At 44.8% G+C, this 26939-nt stretch overlaps 3 protein-coding genes across 3 annotated transcripts in view; 2 read left to right on the top strand and 1 right to left on the bottom strand.

Moving 5' to 3' along the window:
- Positions 1-26939, top strand: part of LOC135908433 (frequenin-1-like) — an 803832-nt gene that overhangs the window by 452718 nt on the left and 324175 nt on the right. The gene's annotated exons all lie outside the window — the stretch shown is intronic.
- Positions 18511-21165, top strand: LOC135908419 (uncharacterized). The gene is made up of 2 exons (XM_065440196.2): positions 18511-19473; positions 19892-21165. The coding sequence occupies exons 1-2, from the start codon at positions 18797-18799 to the stop codon at positions 20469-20471; spliced, it is 1257 nt and encodes a 418-aa protein (XP_065296268.1). The 5' UTR covers positions 18511-18796; the 3' UTR covers positions 20472-21165.
- Positions 20500-22682, bottom strand: LOC135908421 (myb/SANT-like DNA-binding domain-containing protein 1). Its single transcript, XM_065440197.1, has 3 exons — positions 22068-22682; positions 21180-21342; positions 20500-20820 (listed from the first exon to the last, which is right to left on the bottom strand). Exons 1-3 carry the CDS (start codon positions 22310-22312, stop codon positions 20515-20517), a joined length of 714 nt encoding a protein of 237 aa, XP_065296269.1. The 5' UTR covers positions 22313-22682; the 3' UTR covers positions 20500-20514.

Raw genomic sequence — 26939 nt, 5'->3', positions numbered from 1 at the left:
CTACACCCTATTCCAGTTCCTTGCTCACTTACGTCTTGAACTTTTGGAACAGACCTCGTTATACAAGCTATTCTTATGGGCAAGCACGCTTGAGGAGCGAGTTCAGCGGTTCGCCGCACGCAGTCATGATGATAAAGAGAGTTCATGTCTCCCGTGAAAGCAGACTTTCGTACGTTATGGCAAGTAGATAAATTAAAGAGGCGTTGTTTCACTGCAAATGTTGCATTGTGCACTTAAAGTGTACCGAAGTATTCTTTACCGCTTCAAGAGAACAGACTGGTGGGCTAGTTGGTACTGCATAACTTGACGAAAAGCGCAAAAAAGCACGACGACCAGAGAAGGGAACGTAGACACAGTGCTATTAACGACACAATTTTTATTGCAGCCAACTTGGCTTCGGGCTGTTCGTTCAGTTTTTTCGCGCATGCCTCCAACAACTTGTTTTGTCATGTGTAGGAGCTGCTAACAGTTCCATTAGGTTTTTAGATCTTGCGCTTGTTCTCCCAAACAGTCATGTGTGTTGGTGCTATGAGCCCGGAGGGAAGAAAGCCATTCTAGCATTTTCATCAGCGCATTCCAAACTAGTTAACCAAAGCATCATTAATATTTGTTTTAAGAACTCTCGTCTAAAATCCTACGATTACCTGGTACACAGAAACTTCGAAAAACTGGTTTCGTGCCTAAGCGCACCTGGCTACCCCTTGCAAATGCTGACAGCAGTGGCTTCCAGCATGTCAAGAAAACGTGATCACCCGGATTCAGAGCAGAAGCAGAAAAGTGGTTGTAATGCTGTACTTGCACCAGGCTAACCATAACATGAAGAAAATCGGGACACGTCTTGGCGTTGACGGCGTCTTTTCAGCTCCTTTGAAGTTGTCTAGTTTTTGCGGGAAAGTTAATAATGTTACAAAGAGGTGCCATGACTGCAATGAGAACACCGAGAACCGTTTCTTTCGTGCATGGAATGAGTGGTTCAACGTATTCCTTTAGACTGCGGAAAGGAATACATTGGTCAGACGGGAAAGTTCCTCAATGATCGCTTACGGGAACATTCAAACAATGTTAATGATCTGGCGAAAACTAGTCATCTAGCCGCACACTGCTTGCGTTGAGACTGTGAACCCTTCTTTGAAAAGTGATATCTTGGAACTCAGATCAAGTCACCAGGGAGATCATCGAGGCATTCTAAATGATGAGAAATGATAACCCTGTAAGTTACCCATCTGTGTCACTGTAAAAAAAAATCATGTTCCTATGATGGTAGTGGCCTGTGGCGATTGATTTTGCTGGAAAGGAATATATATTGCGATATTGGAGTGTTTTACGATGGTATATATGTGGTAACCGTGTGAAATAAAAATTCAGTTGTTAGTAGATCTGCGTCTTTCTTCCTTTCTGTTGTCGTCGTGCTCTTTCGCGCTTTGCCTCAAGTTATTCTTAACCGACTACATTTTTGTTGAAACGCAAAACAACAACGCACATTAGGCGCAAGCTTTTTAGTTTTATCCTATTTTTTTAACGGAATGACTGGTCCTGCAACAGATAAAATATTATGAAAAAACTCGAGCATACCTAAGCACTACTTCTGAGTTGTGACTGACTTGTGTCGCTACCTTTCTCGATCATTGAAAACGCAACTGTTCGACAAGAGTAATTCTCAGGTACAGTGTAATTGACTGTCATTTTCTGCTGAAGAGTTTATTGTTACAGTGCGGGATAGATTTCACCACCGGCGCCCGCAGAACATAAAGTGGCGGGTGCTCACATGTTTCTATTGATGCGAAAGCATTACATGTATCATCAGGCAGAACATTCTACGTGATCAAGCTATGGTACCATAAGTGGCCCACGGTGCAAGCACTGAAAAACACGTCAATAAAGTGCTAGGACTGACGAAACATTTCTAAGGAAGGTTCCTGTAAAGAAAGCAAATTTTTGGCTTTGAAAAGCAAATTTGGCATACTTGGGCATGGGGGGGGGGGGGGGGGGACTCGGACCCGGACCTCCGGGTTGGGAGACGAGCACGTTTCCCGGACGCCATGGCGGCTCTACACTACTGGCTGACTAAAGATGTGCCTAGTGCGTGCGTCACTGCGCACGTCACGCCGCAGCCACCTAGCTGCGACGTTACAGCGGATTAAGGTTGGTTAAAGTTAGAGTAAGGTGGATGAAGGTGAACTGACGTGATATAAGGTGGATTAAGATTGGTGCAAATTATAGCAAGGTAGACTAAGGTAGAGATGCCAAGGACACGTGACGCTGTATGACTTCACGTATCATGGACGTAACTAAATATTTAGGGAAGTCATTATTCTTTCGCATTCAAATCACGTAAGGATACTTAGGTGAACGTGAACTTTAATGTTTAGTAAATTGGGTGCATGATAGCGTAAGTAAATCAGCTTATGTAACACGGCTGAATGTCCTCCGGTCTAAGAGAGCTGTGCACTGGATGCGACGCCACCACAGTGCAGTGATTGCCCTGCACGCAATGCAATGCTGCTGGCAGAGACACAATATCCGGTTATATTCTTTTGAGCAAAAAAAAAACTGCAATGACTGCACAATCATCGTTTCATCAAAAGGAAAATAAAGTAATATGTTGTGGAGAAGGCATTTATTGCATTATTAATGTCGTCTTGCGGCCGCAGTGTGACAGTGCTGTCGACACATTTTTGCCTTGGCGTTGAGTTCACTTCGCAACGGCTTCCCAATTAGTGTAGAGATGGTCGGAACCAGATATAATTGTGATAACGGAAGCGTTTTACCTTTAAAGGTTTGTGGTAGATTTGCGGTCACTGAACTTGAAAGCATACTGCTGCATTATTGCCTTTTATTTACTATCTGAGAGTAGCGCACAGTATAAGGACGCGCCACCAAGAGCGTGACCGGAGATGCCATCTTTTCAGGTGCGGTGAACTTTCGTCGCTGGCACCTTTCTGGAGAATTGGGCCAGATGAAGGAAGAAAGTCAAGATCCAAAACCTATTTCAGGTTCTGCGTGTACTTGCCAGCGACACTCTACCTTCTACTTTACGCTTCCCTCCATTTTGACAACTTTTTGCATGCCATAAAAAGTGATATTCGTGGTACTTAGCGTACAATCTGCAGTGAAAGCTTTGATTCCCAGTTGCGGCTATTACGAATCCATGTCGGTGGACAACCAGCCGACAACTGCAACATGAAAAGGAAGTGCTTGCGAGCATTCATTAGAGCGCAGAACATGGAGATAACGAAAGTCGTTAATAAAGCCGTCTTCCTACCATCGCGTGGCAAGGCTTCGTGTTCTCCCTTTGGATGACTGTTGGTGCGTCCATGGAACAGGACATTTTTAGTCGTTAAAAAAAGAAAAAAGAAAGCTTTGGCACCAAAAAACTTGCTTTCCATGGCTTGCTGACTCGCGACCCAGCATTGACAAGCATCAGTATGAAAACCGGCACACTAAATGCCAACTAATATATTAACTGCAAAGATTCATAGCATCCGCTAAAGAAGCTGGATAGAGAAAAACATCGGCCGACGGTTGCTTTGTTTTTACTTTTTCGCATTTCACCAAGCACCCGAGGCACTTAAATCAGAGTTGAAAAGGACGCAGGTGAAAACGTGATGCCTTCGCCCCGCATGTGTGTAAGTGTATATAGGACAAAGAAGAAATAAACGAAAGCGATTGTTTGCCTACACGAGCTCTAAGCACCACATTATCGCGTAACTTAGGGGCTTCACCGTTTGACTGCATAATGCAGCGCACAATCTGAGAGGAGAGAGAGAGAGAGAGAGTAAATGAGAAATGAAAGGTAGGGAGGTTAACCAGGACTGAACCCGGTTGGCTACCCTACACAGGAGAAAGGGAAAAGAGGACCGAAAGATTAAAAGAAGAAGAAAAAGTCCACTGGGGATATCGTTCGGTCACTCAGTCCGGATCATAGACGCGGACTCAATCCGGTAGCTTTCATATATCGCAACAGCGCTTTTCTGGCCTTTTGTAGCTGCGATATGCGAGGCCATGGTCCCATGATCTTGTTCAAGGTGAACGGTTTTCGATCTAACTGGTTGAGAGCTGCGCAGATGTCATGTCTTTCATTTGCAAAAGATGGGCAGTAGCACAGTAGATGTTCTATACTTTCCTCAACACCGCAGGCATTGCACTCGGCTCTATCAGCCATTCCTATCAAAACGTATATGCATTGGTGAATGCGTTGCCCAAGCGTAAGCGTCACAGCATTGTTTCCTTATTACGCGCAAGCCCTGGTAACAGCCGCAGTTGCATAGATGGATCGAGGGAAGGCAATCGATGTTGGGTGAATTGAGGTGTGTGCCACTTCTCTAATGTCATACGGTGCGCTAGCTTGCTAAAGTGTTGGGCTGCGTCAGTCCGCTATAGAGGTACAGAAACAAGGGCTGCTCCTTTGACAGGGAAGTCGTTGCCGGAGATGAGTGGCGCTTGTACATATGCATGTAGTTCAGAGTGAAGAGCACGCTAGTCCGCTTGCGTATCATGCACGATGCACGTTGTTCTGCAATGTTCTGCATCGTGCACATAATGCCCAATGCAGAACCAATTTCCAGTGAATGAATGAATAAACGAACGAACGAAAACAGAATGAACCCCAGCGTGACGAGAGGACACAGGTAATTGCTAACATGTATAAAGTGCTACAACACATAAAGAATGCTTTTAGATTGGGCTTGAATGCTGCGTTTTCAGTGCCATCGAAGTTTTCCACCATGTGTTCATGTATTTGGCATATTCTGAAAGGAGCTGCGGGTGCCTTTACCCATTACAAATACACATACATTAACTGTGCTTGACTATAAAGTGGTATCTAAAATACCCGTGACCTGTGAAAAAATGGGTAGCGATAAAGGAGGCAATGTGTAGATCATAGACTGCGGGAACACAAGACCGAGGTAACCCCTGGATTGAATGGCTTGCAAATACAGTTCGTGTGTTTTGCTTCGTTGTCTATTTCAGTAATGATTCTTAGACAAGAGAAAATGCTAAATGCCATAAACATGATTCAAGCCTTCCAGATAGAGAAGTACAGTAACAACTACACTATCGAAGTAACACTCGCATGATGTAATACTGAGTGTGCCTATCTGCAATCATGAATTCAATAGTACGTTTGAATGGTGAAGCGTGCAGGACATGGTGGTTGTAGCACGTCGTCATCGTTTCGTGCTGGCGCGTACGCTTGGTAAGCCATCGCAGGTTATGTAAAAACAAAGTTCTGTTGTTCATTCAGCAATCGTCATGTGCAATCATTTGATCTTCATTGTGTATGCGTCTTTTTCGCTAGTTTTTGTCTATGTTAATCATACACCAGCTCACCCTGCGCCTATTGTTGCCAGCATGGCTCTCAACGTAATGGCCATAGCGTTATTTTTTTTTCAATAACAGAGAGAGAGAGAGAGAGAGAGACATACAGAAAACAGGCGAAACAACACAACGCATATATCGAACATCATATCCTCAACCATATCGAACACGTTTCTAGGGAGCCAATAACAAAGGAACGGTCACGCTCAGATGCCAGCAGCGTTTATTATAGGCGTCTGTCATACTTTTTGCGTTTATTTAGGACGTTCAGCACTTTAATCGTGAGCACTTATGACTTTCAAAGCACGCACCATCAGCTTGCATATTTACCAGCATACAAATTCTAAACAATTTGCGGAACTCAACATGCGCTGGACATCGATGTTAGCAAAAGGCGCTGACAAGTTCACTTTGCGACACAGCAAACAAGTCACAGCTGCACGTCACCCGTGTCAACTTTGTCAGGGGGCTGATATCCCCATTCGTGTTGTCGACAGGCGTAGTTGACATGTTTTTTTTTTCTCGCTGTCGTGTTCACAAGTTAAAAAAGACACACAGAAAGCGAGGCGGTGGTGTCATCTGTGTATATTAAATGAAGAATTCAGCTGTAGCCAGTTCTCTTAAAATGGGGTCTCAGTCTCGCCCAATATCCCGTACCCTGTCACCTCTATGGAATTTCCGAGGACCTCGCTTGTAATGGCTTTTTGACACTTTCGTTTGCGTCCGCCGTCCTAAGTACATTACATTATGTCCGCACAGCGCTTCTGTCAAAGTTTGTATTTGAAAGAAGCGTCGGAAGACTTCATAAAGTATTTCTTTCCGTTTGCAGACAGGTGCCACTAAGGCGTGTAGTCATACCGCTCCATTAATGTTCTGCTGTTTCGGACAGGTGTGGTTAATCACCAGCAGGCTCTGGTAGAGAAGGGACTTCCCTCTCTAGAAGCGTCATCCCTCGTTATTTGTTTGAGTAGGTGCGCTTTCACGATCTGGGATAAACTGCAAGCAAGAAAAAGAATTTACCTATAAGGAAGTCGTATACTCACGCTGCACCCGAGAAGAACGCAGTTGGAGAAACACGCCTGCTCTCTGATGCAGCGTCCGTCCCGTTTCATAATCAAAATAAAGTGATATCTGCCTATAGCTTCAACGGAAGTAAGCCTAAGCGTAAAATACTTCCTTATTTGTAACTACATTCGCGTGAATGTTTTATTACACGCTTCTCACTACGCCTCGATAGCCATGTGGGCGTGAGGGAGCGTATGTTTATTTTTTCTAAAACTTTTTTTTCTTTAATACGTTGGTGTTTCGTTAGATGAGGCCAGCTTCTCCTTTTCTTTTAATTTCGCGATGCGTTGTAAGAATCGGCAGCGTCGTATACAACAAATTTTCGACTCTAGAGCGACCGCTGCTAGTATACCGCTGCCGCGTGATGAAGACAAATGTTCGAGGTGTTTATGATATCTGGACGCGGGTCTAAATAGAACATTTCAAGGTATCCAGCTGTAAACTTCCTGAATTATTTGGCAGAAGGTAGGTTGGAAAAGTTAAGCAATTACAGCAAGCCGTTTTTGAGATTCCAAGAGTTATTATGACGTTGCACAGACACGGGACATCTTGGCGGTGGCAGTCGTGAAACGGAAGTAGTTGGTCTCATTGGCCAGCAAGAACGTGCCCCGGAGGGCGCGTTCGCCGGTGCTTGACGGAAAAATGCAAGCCAGACCCGTTTAACACCTAAAACAACGTTAATAAAGTACAAGACAAGAAAGAGATGGAGTAGCACATAAAAAAGCTTAAACTTTTCGTGTTTGCTCGCTATGACGCACCGAATCCTTTTCAGGCTGATAACTTCTTGGGCTTTAGTTACTCCAATTTTAGAAGTTTACACAGCGCTAGCTGAGCTGTCGAGAGCGTACGTTTGGATGGTGCCACCGAAATACTCGCTTAAGCGACGCCGTTCACAGGAGACCTGTCACAGAAAGTTCAGCTGCCACGCGTGGCAGCTGAACTTTATGTGACATGGTCTCCCAAGGTGTAGGTGCGGCTGTAATTCATGAATGGATGAAGTTGGACAAGGTTTCATGTAATGAGTGATAAATTATGAGTGGTTCATGCAATAAATCATTAGTAATGTGTAATGTCGAACGCCTCACTTTTCACACCGATTAACTCGAGGTCTAAGAAGGCATAAACAGTGTGTCCCGTTTTATATCTGTCAAAATACGTGAACGGGAAACGAAACTTAATTGCTCTTTTTATCTCAAATGTGTCAACTATTGCGAAACGATGCGGTTTTCCCTGGCGAGGGAAAAAAAAGTGGAGACGTAGGTATGTTTCTCACTTGCACTCGAGAGCCTGATTACGAAAGCAGAAAATAAGCATTCGTACCAGGGGTCAAACAGGGCCGTGCCAAAATGTTACTTTCAATGAATGGTCACTTCAAAATGACGTGAAGCAGTATCGCACCTTTGACAACCCCAGTTGTCAAAGGTGCGATGCTGATTGACAAGTTAGTTATCGCATGACCTGTCTTTATTTTCACTATTAATTGTGTGTGTTGCCAGTACTAACAGGTGTGCTAAATGTGTATTTTCTATTGTGTAGGGACTCAATTCCAAACCAACTCGTGCTATGGCCTACGAGTGTCATTTCATTTGTCGAATGCCACTTGGCATAGTCACCTTAGGCGGCGTGCACCTCATGGTCCACGTCAAGAGGAAGCTTTAGCTCTCGAGGTGCTCCTATTTGAATACACTCAAAGGAGAAATCGTTTTGCTCAGCAACCGCTACACCAAATTTCATTAAGCTTGTTTCATTTGAAAGAGAAAATTCAAATATGGTGACTGCTTGTTGCGAATTGTTTATTTATGCGGCCACTTTATTAATAAAAAGCCGCAAAGATTGCAAATTCTCAAAAAACAAATCTATCATGTTTACAACCCTGTTACTCATCAATAAAAAGCAATATCACATTTCTGTAACTTTAATCTAATAGTGCATCTAAAGAGGACAAAACGGCCATGTTACATATGCCTGTCGAAAAAATTGAGTAATATCTGAATAGCGCTTTCGCAAAACCTACGTAAACAGTGTAATAAGCTCACGCAAAATATAAATTGGCACATCAAATTGGGTCCGCTTTGTATTGTCTAATGAATGCAGCTTACAGAAATGCTATATGTGTTTTTCGTGCAGAGCTACAAATTTGTAAACTTCGTACTTCATTTTTTTTAATTTTCGAATTTTTTTCAAATTTTTTTCAAATTCTTCTAATCTTTCAAAATATATTTTAAGACATCCTGGCCCTAAATCAAAATTCCGCTTCCTACAATCATTAGAACTTCATTCTATCTCTCAAATTCAACAAATTTCATTAGAATCCGTCCATAGGCTATCTCAGAAAGGCGGTTCTGCGTTTTACCTGTAATTGAATAGGCTGTTTCGGAGTTGGGCCAGAGCGAAAGCTAGCTCTTAAGGACAAGGTGCCCTTCCAACAAGCACCCCCTAATTGCCTATGGAGTTAAATTGTGGGATAGCCTTCGCTTGTGATAGCTTACGATAGTCTACTCTCACTCATTCGAATGAGGCAGCTAAAAGAGAATATTAAAATTCTAATCTTAATCTCAATATTCAAAAATATTCAGGCTAACCGGTGATACCAAACTTCATGAAGCCCTAAAGCTTGAAGCTTAAAGCTTGAAAATACTGGAAGATATCTATAGCGGCTCCACAGCCACCGTAGTCCTCCACAAAGAAAGCAACAAAATCCCTATAAAGAAAGGCGTTAGACAGGGAGATACGATATCTCCAATGCTATTCACAGCATGTTTACAGGAGGTATTCAGAGGCCTGGAGTGGGAAGAATTGGGGATAAAAGTTAATGGAGAGTACCTCAGTAACTTGCGATTCGCTGATGATATTGCCTTGCTTAGTAACTCAGGGGACCAATTGCAATGCATGCTCACTGACCTGGAGAGGCAAAGCAGAAGAGTGGGTCTAAAAATGAATCTGCAGAAAACTAAAGTAATGTTTAACAGTCTCGGAAGAGAACAGCAATTTACAATAGGCAGCGAGGCACTGGAAGTCGTAAGGGAATACACCTACTTGGGGCAGGTAGTGACGGCGGATCCGGATCATGAGACGGAAATAATCAGCAGAATAAGAATGGGCTGGGGTGCGTTTGGCAGGCATTCTCAGATCATGAACAGCAGGTTGCCATTATCCCTCAAGAGAAAAGTATATAATAGCTGTGTCTTACCAGTACTCACCTATGGGGCAGAAACCTGGAGGCTTACGAAAAGAGTTCTACTCAAATTGAGGACGACACAACGAGCTATGGAAAGAAGAATGATAGGTGTAACGTTAAGGGATAAGAAAAGAGCAGATTGGGTCAGGGAAGAAACGCGAGTTAATGACATCTTAGTTGAAATCAAGAAAAAGAAATGGGCATGGGCAGGGCATGTAATGAGGAGGGAAGATAACCGATGGTCATTAAGGGTTACGGACTGGATCCCAAGGGAAGGGAAGCGTAGCAGGGGGCGGCAGAAAGTTAGGTGGGCGGATGAGATTAAGAAGTTTGCAGGGATGGCGTGGCCACAATTAGTACATGACCGGGGTTATTGGAGAAATATGGGAGAGGCCTTTGCCCTGCAATGGGCGTAACCAGGCTGATGATGATGATGATGATGAAAGCTTGAAGCTTAAGACTTAAAAACTTCTGGCGTTTTACCATCCAAAACGACTACCTGATCATGAGGCACGCCATAGTGGGTGAGGGGCTCTGGTTAATTTCGACCACCTTGGTATCCTTAACACGGTGTATCCCTAACACGGTGGTATCCTTAACAGCCTAATGCACGGTGCACGGGCGTTTTTGCATTTCGCCTCATAGTAGTACGGCCGCCGCGGCCGGAATTTGATCCCGCGATCTCGTACTTAGCAGCGAAACACCAGAGTCGCTAAGCCACCACGGAAGCCAGTGGTACAGAAACGAACGGTGTGTCCAAACTTCTGTTGTCTTCAAACCTTGGTCTTGTTCTACTGGAAATAATAACAAAGCAATTACTCCTTATGTCAAGGCGATGGTTTCCTTGGACGGCTGGTCAACGCTGAGCAACACGAGACGTGTGAACGCTGCTTGCGCAAGATTACGACCTCTTTCGTTTATGATGGTCAGTTGGAAAACAGAGATGCTGTGCAAAAAAAAGAAAGAATTTAGATCGAAATGGAACAGAGCACTCTCAGTGGGCTCTTCTTGTGATCTGTGATGCGCCTATTTGGCATAAGTTGAGTTCAGTCCCTGAGTATGCTGTAAGAATACAGAGTTGCCTAAGTATCTGGACTGGCTTCTACTTTCTACACTGGCATTCACCCTGCACTTTCCTAGGGTAACTAGTTCCACGAAAAGCAATCGGAAACCCAGAGCGCTATGAGGAAAGTCAGCGTCTATCAAAGTTTGATTTCTCCGTGAGTTCTGGTGACGCTCTCAGATGAATGACGGAATGGTGTCAATACGTAAAATTCAACCCTTTGCATGGCTCCAGTTTCATTGGCATCACTTAATCGTTACCTCGTGGGTGGCCGAAAAATAAAGTAATCATGTGGGCAAACCGTCGGTGCCTTGTTTCATTTGTTTATCGTTACACCCAGTAGAACAATAGACAAATGAAACACGCGCATGTAAATCATAAAGAAAATGCACCCTTTCAACCCATTAGGAAGAAAGGAAAGGCTTGGCATGAGAATGCGCCTCGTGGGCACTGTTTCACCGCATTCGACGGTGGATGGACATATAGGGTGCGATCTTGTACGCGTTCCAAAATAGAACGGAGGCGGTCCGTTCCATCGAGCCGCACACAGTTGGTCAGATAGAACGGTGACGAACGCCATGACGTCAATTGTGAAGTGATATCTGCTGTCAATCATTCCGTGTTGTCTGCTATCGGACGAACGCAATCGAACGGACCGCCAATTTCGTGACGGAAAGAACGGACCGCCTCCGTTCGAGTTTGGAACGCGTACAAGATCGCACCTATAATGTCTGAAAGAGGGGCCACGTCCATGACGCGCTTCAGAAAGGCATGGAATGCGGCTTGCGCTGAGAGTGTATATATAGAGCGGGACAGTAACTGTATAGAGGTACTGCGATATTGCATTGATGATAAAGGAGAGTTATAGCTGACCGGGTTTACGGATCAGGGGTACGAGCGGGCAAGCAGAGATGGCAGCGGAGCGGCGCACAAAAGCTTGAGATTTAGCTCAGCGATCTCTCATTTGGTCGAACCATCGCTTTGATTCGTGTGGAAGAAGGTTGGAGTTACCGTGAAAACATTATAAGCCAAGCCTTCTTTTCTTTTATGCTACAAGCATTAACTAAAAAATATATCTCCGAAACACCTGCAAGGCTTTTTTGCCGGCAGACGTGCCAGCGCCGCGTTTCAAGACGACGCCGACGACATGCCTCTGCTGCTCGTGCTAGCGATAGTCGCTATGTTTCTTGCGCGAGAACGCTGGTCCGCTGCGAGCACTTCCCTGTGGAGAGGACAAGCTAGCGAGCGAGCCGCTCCGTTAACCCGCTGGCCCCCCCAGCGTATACCGCACATGCGCAGTGCCGTCTTCGCTTGCCTGCTGTGCCCGCTGGGCCCTAAAGCCGCTCAGCTATACCTCTCTATTCGACGGTGCTGACGCGTAACATCGCCCAATAATCGGTGTTTGAAAAGAGAAAGCTGCGTGTGCAGGGTACGCTCCACGTTGACGTACGTGACTTGATCTCGGCATTTCTTGGTCGGCTGCTCTCGCGCGTTCCGCGCTACATTTGTTCACCGCTTGTTATCGAGCAAACTAAAACTCGGGGCACCCTGCACAGCAACCCTAGCCATTAATTCGAGTGAAAAACACGATGACATTCTTACGTGCTGCCGCTAGCTTAGCGAATTGCAGCACACACATGAACGCGTGCAGTGGTTTGCTGCTCGGGCTGGAGGTGCTCTGGTTCTCGTCCATGTGCGCCGCGGCAAGCAGGCGAACGCGCTCGGCCTGAATAAGCACAATCGGAATAAACACACCGAGCAAATTACACCTCTGCAAATTGGGACTTGAGTGAGCCGTGGCAAGGCTCTAATCTATCGCTCATGGCCCGTAAACCGACAGGGGAAACGCAAAGACGAGTTTGGCCCGGAGTGTGAATAGATGGCAGCTATTCGGTAAACACGCTCGTCAGGCCTCGTCTCCCATCGTTGCCTGGCCCCCTCTCCCGCCGGTCACGACTCAATCCTATCGCGCTTATAGGCTCGCACGCACAGCGTTGAGGAGAGGCCTTGCCTACACGCCTACTAAAAGCTCCGAAAGACGCAGTAGGATTCCCTCTTGCAAAGTAAGGCCCATCATGGGCTGTTTAAGCGGCCGATATAAGAGTCCGCTTAAACAATAGAATCCAGCATGACGGGCTCATTCGATGCCGATGTAACGTCGCCCTCCCGTCGTAAAAGGCGCACCTCTCTCTTCCCGCAACCTTTCCTTTTGTGCTTTCGAGGAGCGAGATGAAGCGCTCTTAATGGCCCAAGCAATTGGACAGCTAGGCGAGAGCAAACTACGGCCCACCGAGCGACATGCTGTAATACTGGCCTAAACAATCCTCATAGGGTTTATTGCGCTAATAAAAGTGATGTCTCATGGTATTCTATGATTTCCCAGATGAGGATACTAATTCGTGTACGAACGCAGCATGAATTCAATGCTTAACCTTCGACTTCGTGGACCTTCCTATCGCTGTTTTCGATTATGCGCATGCCCTCTTTCGACAGTGCATTTCGCAGCTTTACACTTGTGAGTAGTTAAATGCGCTGGCTTTTATTGAAGTACTTCTTTTTTCCACAGGAGCTTGGAGAAGCGCTAGAGAAGAGCGTAAAACGCAATTTACTTGGCGTCGACAGGTGTACGAAAAAGGTTAAAAGTTCGTGTTAGGCTGCTAAGCACAAGGTCGCGGGATAGAATCCCGGCCACGGCGGCCGCATATCGATGGGGGCAAAATGCGAAAACACCCTTTTACCTAGATTTAGGGGCACGTTAAAGAACCCCGGGTGGTCCAGATTTCCGGAGTCCCCCACTACTGCGTGCTTCATAATCGCAAAGTAGTTTTGCACGTAAAACCCCATAATTTAATTTTAATTTAAGGCTAATATAGCGAATGACTGGAGCAGGTGTTCTTGCGCAGCAAAACAGTTTGCGCTCTCTCTCTCGCCGCACTCAAAGCTCCAGCGGTAAAGGAAAGAAAGAAAGAAGAAAAAAAAAACGGATGAAAAGAAGCAGTGGGCTGGACGGTAAGCAACAATGTTAAGATTCAATAAAATGTGTGGAAAAAGTTTCACTCACGACATATCCCATGAAGGGCTACAGCGTACACAGCCTACGAGTTTAACATTTGATCTGCCGAAATCAACAGCTGTTGTGATATACGCGCGAAACGTTGATGTGGCCGTAGGTCTTGCGGATTGCTGCAGCACCGAGAGCGAGACCGCTTGATCATAGCCCATAATGAATTGTCAAAGCTGGCTACCATACATCACGCTCTCCACAGCTACATTTCTATAGTAATGAGAGAAAACAGCATGTGCACATATGTCGGGCTTCAAAACGATGATATATCTGAATCTCTGCAAGGAAAGCGTCTTTCTGCAACAATCGTTCGAGAAACTAGTGAGGGCTATAGAGGGTGTTTCTGCTGGCTTTAGCTAAAGTTTAAAAATATGCCGACGCACTCTGAAACGACGTGACCAAATGCATGTTGCTCACTTTTTTATGTAGTGTCACGCAATTTTACCAAAAATTTCTTAATTAGATAATTTGTCAGCTATAATTAACCAACTTCTGAAGCAACGAGGCTAGAAAAAAAATTCCAATTAGAAAGTTGCACAGCGGTTAGCAAATGTCCGAATAAACAGTTTCTGTCTTTCTATCAAGTATTAGTGTTTTTCTGCTGACTGCGGATGCCCGCGAAATAAAGAAACAACACATGCACAAAAACAGCATACATGCCCACTTGCGCATCGTGATTGCGCATGCTCCCAAACGTTCCGCGCACAAAGGAACATAGCATTTAGCCGGGTGTGCTGGAGCTGCATCTGCTTATCGCTATCATGAACCACCGCGAGGGAAGCACATCGCTGGCGCAAATTGCAAAGCCAACGCCTTCGTCGCTGCCCTGCCGCCTTTTAAGCGGCAGCACGCCCTGCTACATCTTATGCTCGTTTGTATGCGGACGGTTTCGGAACGCTGCAATCACGGCGCGCAAGCGTTTATGTCAAGTAGTTTTTTTTTTGTATTTCGCGGGCATCCGCAGTAAGCTGACAAACACTAATACTTAATAGATAGAAAGTTAGGAACTGTCTAATCGGACGTTTTGCAAAGCGCTCGACAACTTTCTATCTTGATTTTTTTGTTTCTAAATTCGTTGCTTCAGAGGTTGGTTAATTAATCCTGACTAATTATCTAATTAAGGAAAATAGAAATAATAGCGTGACATACTACATACAAAAGTGAGCAGCATGCATTTGATCGCGTCGTCTTAGAGCGCATCGGCATGTTTTTAAACTCTGGCTAAAGTTAGCTGAAAGGCCCTGTATAATGGTACAAAGGGTTATCCAGAAATATAACACGTCACCCGCCGTGGTTGCTCAGTGGCTATGGTGTTAGGCTGCTGAGCACGAGGTCGTGGGATCGAATCCCGGCCACGGCGGCCGCATTTCGCTGGGGGCGAAATGCGAAAACACCCGTGTACTTAGATTTAGGTGCACGTTAAAGAACCCCAGGTGGTCAAAATTTCCGGAGTCCCCCACTACGGCGTGCCTCATAATCAGAAAGTGGTTTTGGCACGTAAAACCCCATATATTAAAAAAATATAACACAAATAAAATTGGAGAAATCGCTTGACACGCTGCATCAGAAGCGTATGCTGGCATGTCTTGCTTTGCTCCGTCGATTAACCGCAAGTGAAAATGATACATTTCGCTTGCTGTTTTACTTAGGCAACACGTTCTTCTGCAGCTGCTATGAAAGACGTTTCCAGAGACACACGTCGCAGATGCACAAGAAGGCGATAGTGATAGGGCTTTCGAGAGAGCAGAACACTAAACGGAAGGACACACTTAGCATAGCTATGCAATAAGGTAGCGTTTTGTATCGCATGCCTATCAATATAGATGGGATTCCTTGAAAATCGTCAGCATGCCGCTTAGCGTCTTCCGCACTGCTGTTTTCGAGAGAGAGCTGCAGCTGAAGTCAAGAAAGTTGAGAGCATGATTGAAACTGTGCACTACGTAGAGCTTATACGCTTTGTTAAACTTCACTCCCGTTTAATGCCGCTTTATCGAATTTCGCTGAGTCAATTAGTGCCCCTTGGAGCAAAATGCCAAGTGGGATTTTTCGAAAACTAAAGTGATGGCTGCTTATGTCGTTAACACCCGACTATTTTGAGTAGCAGTTTGTCAAGAAAGCTTACATATACAAAAGCGTTTTTTGTAGCTCCGTACTAAAGAGGCCTCTGAGGTATCTGCTTGTCAAAGCATGGTTATTCGCATGAATGGTGAGAGAACCATGGACAGTTGGTGATATTTTACTTTGATCAACATTGGGCATAAAAGGAAAGCCTCAGCCCGGAGACATCGTTTTGACAAAAGGACTTGTCATAGCATCCACTACAGGCTGGGACATTTCTTCTTAGTCCACTTTTGATCTATTCAAGTCTCCATCTTCCTGCGCTCTTCTGCCTTTTTTGGATTAAGAATTGTCAGCCACTAGTGCTTTTGCCTTTCTTTTTCGTTCACTAGCAAAGCACTCCGGCAGCTGTTGTTGCAAGAAATTTCCCAATGCGGCTGGTTTCACGAATCATTATATATAAGCTTAATTTGCTGTGAACAACTGTCTCTGCAGCAATTCGATACCGATTGTCTCCGCTTTATCTATCTGCCCTGACACCTATCATCACTCTCGCGCTTAAGGTGTGGTCGTTAGTTCCTTCAATGGAGATAATGAAAGAGTCAGTGCTTCCCTTACTAGAATCAGCTATGATGTTTAAAAACAATTTAGGCGATACTGGAAGCTACTTGCTAGCGCTAAAATGTAGCTTCCAAAAGTTGCGCAGTTACCCAAACCATTCATGTAAAGTGTGCCTTGCTGTGCGAATACCATCACTGGGGGAAAGCAAATACCTCTTAGCGGGAGAGTGGTGGTGTAAACGTCTTTACCAAGGATGGAAATATTCGTCTACTGGCTTAGTTTCGTGCCAATTTACTAGATTTAAAAAGTTCAGGCCATAGTCCGATGATATAGGAGAGGAGTGAATTGAAAGGAAACTACGAAACCACGTCCAGAGGCCATCCTGTTGAGTAGGTTGGCTGAGCCCTCGAGGAAGGTGCGGTTTTCCGATATTCTTTGTGGCAGTGCATTTCCAAAGCAGATTTGCGACGTGAACCGCTTCTTTTATACAGTTGCACATAGGGCAGGGGAGCCTTCGATGATGTTCCTACGAGTCTTGAGGGAACTGCAGCCCTTACAAAAATGACTTTAGACTGTCTATAGAAAGTCTATAGACTTCTTATAGACGACCTTTCCTTTCTATAGATTTGGACTTTTGTTGATACAAAGTCTGTAGACTGTCTATAGACGAAAGTAGATAAAGTTTCTATTTCTTTTTGTCTATACGCAGTCTATAGACGGTCTATAGAAAAAAGTCGATAAGGTGTTTGCTCTTTCTTGCCTACTTCTCCTCTATGGACTACCTATAGACGAAAGTCGATACAACTTCTATCTATTTTTATCCATACTTTGTCTATAGACTTTCTATAGACGAAAGTCGATAAGGTTTCTATTTCTTTTGTCTACTCGCAGTCTATAGACAGTTTATAGAAAAAAGTCGATAAGGAGTTTGTTTCTTTATTGTATCCTTCCCCACTATGGACTACCTATAGACGAAAGCGGATTAGGGTCTCTATCTATTTTTGTCCATACTTTGTCTATAAAATTAAATTAAATTATGGGGTTTTACGTGCCAAAACCACTTTCTGATTATGAGGCACGCCGTAGTGGAGGATTCCCGAAATTTCGACCACCTGGGGTTCTTTAACGTGCACCTAAATCTAAGTACACCGGTGTTTTCGCATTTCGCCCCCATCGAAATGCGGCCGCCGTGGCCGGGATTCGATCCCGCGACCTCGTGCTCAGCAGCCGAACACCATAGCCACTGAGCAACCACGGCGGGTATACTTTGTCTATAGACTTTCTAGAGACGAAAGTCGATAAGGTTTCTATTTCTTTTTGTCTACTCGCAGTATGTAGACAGTCTATAGAAAAAAGTCGATAAGGTGTTTTTTTTTTTGTATCCTTCTCCTCTATGGACTACCTATAGACGAAAGTGGGTACGGTCTCTATCTATTTTTGTCCATACTTTGTCTACAGACTTTCTAAAGACGAAAGTCGATAAGGTTTCTATTTGTTTTCGTCTACTCGTAGATTATTGACGGTCTATAGGAAAAAGTCGATAAGGTGTTTGTTTCTTTTCTGTCTACTTCCCCTCTATGGACTACCTATACACGAAAGTGGGTACATGTCTCTGTCTATTTTTGTCCATATACTCTGTCTATAGACTTTCTATAGACGAAAGTCAATAAGGTTTTTATTTCTTTTTGTCTACGCGCAGTCTATAGACGGTCTATAGAAAAAATTCCGTAAAGTGTTTGTTTCTTTTTTCTCTGCTTCCCCTCTATATGGACTACCTATAGACGAAAGCCGATACAGTCTCTATTTATTTTTGTCCATACTCTGTCTATAGACTCTCTATATTAGACAGTTAATAATAATAGTCGGCTAAGGTTTCTATTCCTTTTTCTCTCCTGGTGTATTGAATGTCTATATAAGAAAGTCGATAATATGTAATGCCTAGTTCCCATACTCCCCGCCCTCTGCGAAGGCGATGATATGGCACTGGTTCATGCGCGACCGGCACCGCGTGCAACCCCGGCGCGGCGGGCAAACCGTGCAGACTGCTAGTCGTCATTCGGTGCAGCTGCACCGAACGAGGATCGCGGCGGAACAGGCAATGTCCGAGTCACATACCTCTGTCACACAAGCACGCAAAAACTCTTTTACCTAAGCGGTCCTTTACCGAGTTGAAAGACCTCTAATTAAAAGGAGTTGCGCTGCAGACACACGGCGCGGGCGATCTCCTTTTATCGTTTCCTTCCGAACACGCTATGGAAAGCATGGCGCTAGATTCTGAAACAAAACCAGTTAGAATAAACCAACGTATTTCAATATAGAAATTAGAAACGTACTATAATATGCTTGTTTTAGTGAATTTAGATACAGTTTATTCGAAAAGGTTAAATTAAAGAAGATTTAATAAGGTAGCTTCAAGAGTCTTCGCAGAAGTAGCAAATTTTACATGTTCGTCTAGCAACCTTGGGCCACTGTTTACATCGGAGTCAACATGGAGGTCGAGAATATGGGGGACTGCACGGACACGAAGGAAAAAGTCGAAATAGCATGCATTTTGGCAAGGATTCTTGCTGCAGAGAGCGAAGCAGACGCCGCAAAGGCAGTCAAAGACCGTATTAAGCGGCAGTTGCTACTCAACGGGTGTACATTTTATGCCTTGGCGCTTCCCACGAGAGTCTGCAACCGATCGACGTGGGCTTTCATCCGCCACGAAAAGTGGTTCGAGGAGACTGTGCCTCACCTCGGTGGCCACAACTTCAAGCAGTCGTTTCGAGTGAACCCCTCAACGTTCCGGTTTCTCGTGGAAAGTCTGCGCCATGTGCTCGAAAAACAAGTTACCAACATGCGTGACCCGATCACTGCGGAAAAGCGTGTCGCCATTGGCCTCTACAAATTGTGCTCTTCTGCCGAAGATAGAACTGTGGCAAACCTCTTCGGCGTTGGGCGCTCATCCGTCAACGTCATTTACAGAGAGTTTTGCGCAGCTGTTGTCTCTGTGCTCGAAAGTGACTGGATCAGAATGATTACTGAAGAGGAAATGCCTAGGCACATCCAAGAGTTCGAAGCCGTGTGCGATTTCCCTCAAGCTGTCGGTGCCCTTGATGGCTGCCATTTCCCTATTTCGCCTCCAAAGAAGTACGCCACCGACTACTACAACTACAAGGGTTGGTAAGTGGCCACGATTTAACTTATTTCATGTAAGTGTTCTGTTTGGGCCCATTTTTATAGTAGTAAAAAAAAGTAACTGACTGACCCATATTTTATTGCTAAGTAAAATGTTATTCAATTTTACCAGCAGCTCTTAAGAAAACGCGTAATTTGGTTCGCAGTCTTGCAGTGTTTAGCAGCGACAATTTTAATGCGACGACGAAAAGAGTTCTCCGCAGGACTGCAACTCCTATACGATGTAGAGTACGCTAACAGCGACCGGTTGTGGCATTATGTGAAATAATGTAATCCGAGCTGCACTCACAGCTATTAATAAAAGCAAACTGTAAAATCGCATCACAGTAACTAAAGGCAGTGAACTCAGCAGTGCCATGCTGCACTAACCTTTATTCACTTTGCACTTTGTTTTTTCTTGCAGGCACAGTATTATCCTACTAGCATTGGTCGACCACAAGTATCGATTCAGATACTGCAATGTCGGTGCCCCAGGACGCTGCCACGACGCACATGTGTTTGGTGTTTCACGGCTGTCGAAGATTGTCAACAGTCCCCTTTTCAAAGCACCTGTTGCCGCAGTGGGTACCACAGCAGTCCCACCGATAATATTATGCGATCAAGCATTTCCACTAACCCCAAACCTCATGAAGCCATTTGGACACCGAACTGTCATCAGTGAAGCTGAAAGGAATTTCAACTGTCATTTATCTGGAGCAAGGAGGATAGTTGAAAACGCATTCGGAAGGCTAAAGGCCCGGTTCCGTTTCATTGCGAAAAGAATGGAGTGTTCTGTTGGCAATGCCCGTTTGGCTATACGAGCATGCTGCGTGCTCAATAACATTTGCGAGCACTTCAACGACAGTGTCCACCCACAGTGGTTAAGTGAGGTGCAGCAGTCCAATGCTACATTTCCACAGCCATCACGCAGAACAGAAGCTGAAATTGGAAATGCATCCGCCATCAGGACAGCACTTGTGGAATATTACAAGCGAAGGAACTGAACGCAAGAGTCCCAAGAATCAGCAACAATTGTGGAACACCATGTCAGTTTTTACTAAAAAACTTCAACATTGCATCTACAAGTTTCTCTTGCAACTTGAGCCCCTCTTTACGGAGATCCATTTCCATTTTGTGCGCATCAGCAAACTGCTCTCTCTGCCGTCGCTGCTCCTCAAGCATCCTTTCTTGAAAGTCGCCAGCCGGTTGCCTTCTCTTCCTGCGGGCACATTCGGAACTGCCACTTGCGAGGTTCCTGGATTCAACCTGTTGTACTGGCGACTCGGAAGGTGAACAATCTTCGGCGACGTCTTCACAAGAAGCAGAGCCGGAATCAAGCATGTCGAAGATCAGCTGCGTTTGAAGAAGGGATCCGAAATACATTGACCACATTAGTTGATGTGTGAAGCGGTAAACAATTAGTTCAGGGTTTTTACTTGCAAGAGAGCTGCCTCTCCTTGCGTGTATGTATTCACGTTTTTTTATTTTAGAGTCTGCATTTTTTTTATTCTCCAAACAGCGCACTGCCAAGCTTGCAAAATGAACAGCGCGTGAGCACAAGCAGAAATGAACCACAGTATTAACAAGAGCAGTCCGCTACACTGCAGGGTTGTGCAGATTATGGGCTTGGCAGCACAGCTGATGCTACATTATGTCTTGAAATTTAGTTGACTGTAATAAAGCATATATAGTCTCCACTATGCATTTCTTACTTCTTCGACGGAGGCAGTGCTGCTTGTTGTGCTCTCGCTGCACCCAGCCTCTTCCATTAAAGATGTATCGTGAACAGGCAGGGATCCTAGAAACCTATGGACTTCGGAGAAGAATGGCCAGCTCGGCGGTGATGACCCTGTTGTCATGTGTTTCAGGCAGCTCCTGGATAAGAAAACGAAAGAACTAAAATTTTATATACTCAAAATGTAAAGATATACACAGAGCAAAACGTTTGCCGATAGATACAAACGCGACTTGATGGTACAGAAAGCCTGAGAAGCGAAGGTAACCCTTTTTACTCGAAAAAATTTAAAGTTTCTCATGTTTTCTTGTCTGAGAACAACGCTTGCGCATGGTCCGAGAAAAATGCAAACCGTAGTCACATCTGCAGAAATGAAAACATGCAGACGACTTCCTGCTTCGTATTATATGTTGCCGTGAGAAGGCGTACAATATAATGTGAAATGCGCCTGTCCATAAGTTAAGGTTCCCGTTATCTTGTGACGAACGAAATCATGCTATTGACGACCTGCGCGGGTTGTCATTCTTCGCCGCATGTGAAGGCGAATTTGCGTTTACTCAGACCGACTCGCACTGTAAAGGAATTGCAGAAACAGCCTTTAGCGCGTCGTCGACTTTCGTGTGTGCAGGGCGCAGTTCAGCCCTGCAAAATTCGACGCTAGCTGAAATGAAGGGTCTCTGCCTTAAAACCTTCGTTACTACGGCTCCGTCCGCTAGATTAGGGTTCCGTCGCTGCCTACTACGGAAACAACGTTCGATGCTGAGGTCGCGACACCACAAACGAGAGCTTGCAGCTTGCGACCACAGCCTGAAGCCGCTTCAGGGTAAATTTAGCGCTCACAGCTTACTGCTGTGCTTTGTCTTACCTGTAGGTCTGTCCCAGGTTCTCTATCTTGCTGTGCACTTGCGCCTTTGTGCGAGGTACACCCATGCTCGTCAATGCTTGTGCAATGCCATCGTAAACGCCTCCGTTGTGCTTCTGCGCACGCAGCGAGGGCAGGTTGTCTTCCCATAACTTGATTAACGCCCAGGTGTCTCTCTCCGACCACTGTACCCGCGGTTTTCTTTGGCGTGCCGGAGGCTGTTCGTCGGTACCGCTCGCCGTAGCCATGGTCGCAGAAAATGGCGCGAATTTGCATCGTCTGTTAGCGTCACGTGATATTTTCGAACTGCTTACGAGAGTGCCGTGCAAAAAGTGCAAAACTGCGCCTACTTAAGGTTCAACGAAAGACAAAACCCTTTTTTGTGATGTGTACACTTGAAATAAAAATGCACTTTTGCTTCGTTTCTTTATTGCATGATAATTACTGGTGCCCACTGCGTTGGAGGCTACGCCTTTCCAGCCGTAAAAGAGATCGGTGATCTCCGGTTTCGGAAAAGACCGCTTCTGAAAAAGAGATTAAACTTTGGCGTGTGTCTGCGGATGCAACTCCTTTGTGTGAGATGTCTTTTTCTTCAAATGCCTTTAAAGTGCTCGTGTGACAGGGGTAACAAAGGTCTTCCAGGCACCAGAAGGCCCTAAACCTGGCTGCTTCCCGGACGTACACTTCGCGAGACCAGCTGGTGAAGGTCAGATGGTGATGATGTGGCAAAGGTGGTGAATAAGTCGCGAAAGCCGGCAGACCAGGTGGTGAATTCACCACCTGGTCTGCCTCTGAGTTGTCGTGGTATTGCATGTCTATAGATTAACAATAGACAAACATCGTTAATCTGGGCCCAACCCGTGTACGCTGTAACCAAGCGCAGGTACCGGTGGATAATACGTAGCTGCGTTTGATATAAGCCACTGAAGTTGTATACTGCTGAGATTGCTGTAGAGCCTATTTGTAGACATTAGTATACACATAGTGTATACCTCCGCATTTGTTGACCACATGATATGATCTACGTAGTCGGTCTCGGCAATCCCAAGACAGTCTTCACAGTTGTCGCATCACTTTTGCGGCAGTAGAATAAAGAAAGTAAAACGCCGATCCAATTGTTATAATAGTTGTTATGAACGCCAGCTTCAGCTACAAGTGGATTCCAAACAGGCATCGAGCTAACAGCAAGGACACTCGTAATGTTTGTAGCTGACAACGCGGACTTTGTGAATGTGCGATGAACCGATGTCGCGCATGTGGTGTTCGCGTTGTGTGTCGTCCGATTCTCGGATACTTTTCACATTTTCTTCATACCTCGGCTGCGTCACTAACATAGGGCGGTTTTTAACGGACTTGAGTGCCCGCCTATAGACAACCTACACTTAAGTTCTCACTCTTTCTCTTTCATTCCCCATTCCCCTCCCCACGCGTAGGGTAGCAAACTGGACTCAGTCTAGTTAACCTCCCTGCCTTTCCGTCTTCCCTTCTCTCTCTCTCTCTCTCTCTCTCTTGTTGACTGATATCCTGCACTATAAACCCATCAAAGTTTCTCATTCACTTAAAATAGGTGCCAAATCATTAGAGCCCACCCAGTATTTCGCCGGCGGTATGCCTGGGCAGCCACGCATATGAGTACCTCAATGCAGTACTGATTGCTTTGACCTATCACCGGAACAGAAAATTAGCACTAACATACGTGCGGGCATCACATTTGGTGGTACGCTGGAAGATATGCTACAAGTACGCTGTATTACTAATCGACGCTGGCAATAATGCGTCTGAAACGTTTGAAGGGCTCTGTAATGGCTTTTACAAACAGCGCATTCAAGTTAGCGTTCCAGTCTCATACGATAGCCCACAGCGTTTGTCATACAACCTGCCAGCGCATTTCCTTCGTCCACGAAAAAAGATGAATAATGGTGATAAAGATGAATAAGCCACCCGTTCCGGCGCGCATGGCGCGCAGAGAGAGAGCGAAAAAAAAAATGAAGGAGGAAAAGGCGCTCACACTCCTCCGAGCGCGCGCGCCATCGCGCGCGGAGCTCCTGCGCATGCTCGGAGATCTTGCGCATGCGCGGCGGTGCGCCATCTCAACGAGCGCGCCGGGCACGTAAATGGTTGTACCGGTGTGCGGTGTCCGCCTGAACGTTGGTGTCCGTGTATGCGTGTCATCTTTGTGGCATCACACGTCAACTACACTGAACGGTAAGCTTTAGCAAAGATGTTTTGTGTCAATAGCTCATGATTATGTGAGCGCATTTCGTAGCGCGAAGCGGCTGCATGTAGCGCAGGCGACTCGGGTATAGTGTCGGTTTGTCGTTGACATAGTTTCATAACGCGCTCTTGTTCTCGCTTCTACTATACGGAATGTTTTACGGCGAGCGATCGCTCGGGCTTGTTGATTTTCGCATAATAGTTTGGGTGCGTAAAGAAGGAAGCTACACCATGTTTTAACTTGATATTGAGCTACCACTAAGCGGATTGTGTATGTTGGGCAGCCAGTGTGGTAGATCTCATTTCGTGGCGCTTGATCCGGCCGCGATGAATGCTGCGCCGCATGTGTAGTGAAATTCTCGTGACACGCTTTACGTATATATCTCGAAATTGTGTTAGCATCAAGAATGTTCTGACAGACACGTATAGTTAAATAACTGCTAACGTACTCGGATGAAAGGCCGTGTTTGCGGGGCATGCATCAGCAGTGTGTGCACTGCCGTTTTCGCATTGTTTAAAGGTAGCAGTATTTTTAAGGTTTCTGGCAACCAATCTAAATAATTTTGGGAAGTTACCGCAAGCAAAACACGAGACTTGAAGAAATGTCAAGCGAAAATCTCTAGATTCACCCAATCTATTTATATGCAACCACAAACGCTTTTGGAGCATGAAACCTGCGATAAGCTCAGTCACTCGCAGCTTCGCAACTTAGCCGAAAAAATTGGAGCACAATAATTTAGTCGCTCCGGGAAGCACCTTTACACGTTTCAGACTGAAGGCATTGCGTTTGACGGTAGTTGGAAGATTTGTTTTTTGTCTCTTTTTTAAACAGTTTAGCAGCAGAAGTTATCTTTCGAGCTATATGAAAAGCGTTAAGCGCCTTTCGATGCTTCGGGGTTATGCAGTTAACGTGCTCTTAATCTCTAGGCAGCTGCTGGCGCAGATTCGCATTGTGCCAGTCGTGCACGGTATGAAGCCCTTGTCGTGCGCAATAAGTGTTCCGGTTTTCATTACTGTTGCATGTAGTGCCGTCGTCTTGGACAGACTGCATACTATATGCGCTGTACAAAAGAAAAAAGAGCCAGATTATCAATTTGGTGGTCTTTTCTTAGTAGATAACGCACAGATTATTCAAATAATTCAGTGGACGATGCATTTGTTCTACCCTTATTAACACACCTAAGAGATCGTAACATGTTTTAGTTGATAAGTGACCTGATCAGTACGCCCCCATTCATGTGCATTCTACTGAAAGTGTGGCAAATGTATTCATCTCGAAGTATGAGAAAAGAGACAATGCAGACCGTTCTAAGCGGAAATAAATTGCAAATGTTAACGTGATTGTTCAAAACTGCAGTCAGTATGCTGAGCATGTTCGATCGGCACGGGCACATTGCATTAACACCTGCAAAAATGTGCACAGTCCAGCAGGGTATCTTTGTTTCAACAATTATTATTATAGGAATCGTTTGGGATTCTCACATTTCTTTCATTTTTATGAGTACACTGTGTGTCACATGAACCTGTCTTGAAACGAAACGTACCGTTGCTAACACCGGCGACCATTATGGTTGTCTAACTGCTTATCATACTATAATATAACGAAACATCATAATGGTACTGATTAATATCGCCATGTAGTCTTTAGTCATAGGTAAACAAAGTTAACTAGAGGCATAAGTGGTGAGAGCAAATTATGTAGAAAACTACTATTGAACCGTAAAAATAACTCATTGTATAGTTTTCCCTCACATTGTTGCATTTGTTTTACGCGTGTCTCTGTGTATTCCGTGCTGTACTCGTGTGGCCATCAATTACGAACTTGCCGAAGCCCTTGTCAGCTTTATTAAACAAGGGATTCAAGTCAGTTGCATCTAATACTACATGTTAAGTGACTGACGTGTTATTCGTTTTATCTAAATATTATGGACTGGCACTACTTGGCAATTATTAAACCATAGTATTTTTTATTGCACTTAAGCTGCAGGCGTCATAGATTGCCAAAAAATTTTCATGAAAACAGCCAGGAAAGGCTTGGAAAAAGATCAGGAAACTTTAAATTGGCCACATAGGTATGCTGTCTTGTTACATGTCAAAGTTTCCAGAAAGTCTCTGTGTTAAATATATTTTTAAAACGTTTCACTTCATAAAAATTGAAGAAAATTGGTTCTATTTATTGAAAAAAAAAAGTCAAGCAGACTGACAAGGCATTTCTTACTCAATATGTTTTTTTTGCGTTAACTAAACGTCCTGAACCTCGATAGCCTAGAAAAAATTTTCATCTTTCAAAGCACCTTAAATAATTTACTGTGATAGAATTCATTCGAACTATACCATCAGTTCTGTTCCCTAGGAGGTGCATATCTGTCGTGCCATGACACAAAGTGCTCGTGTGGTATTTCGGGTGCTCATGTGGTATACCTAACTTGGAAACCTGTTAGCATGCCCAAGAGGCCTCATTACCTGCAAGAAATTAAGGTACCATATCAATACAATCAACCCATCTGCCATCTGTTGAAGTTATGGCCAATGACCCATTCATTTAAAAGTATGAGAAATACATTTCAATGTGTACTAAGCAAAATAAATTACAATCTTAGGCATGATACTGGGAATATTCCAGTCACGTCTTCTGAAAACATCCCTCTGCACGGGCATACT

This window comes from Dermacentor albipictus, unplaced genomic scaffold (genome assembly GCF_038994185.2).
Source record: "Dermacentor albipictus isolate Rhodes 1998 colony unplaced genomic scaffold, USDA_Dalb.pri_finalv2 scaffold_25, whole genome shotgun sequence".
Taxonomy (NCBI): Eukaryota; Metazoa; Arthropoda; class Arachnida; order Ixodida; family Ixodidae; genus Dermacentor; species Dermacentor albipictus.
The sequence above is the reverse complement of the archived record's forward strand: the minus strand, read 5'-3'. Positions and strand labels throughout refer to the sequence as shown.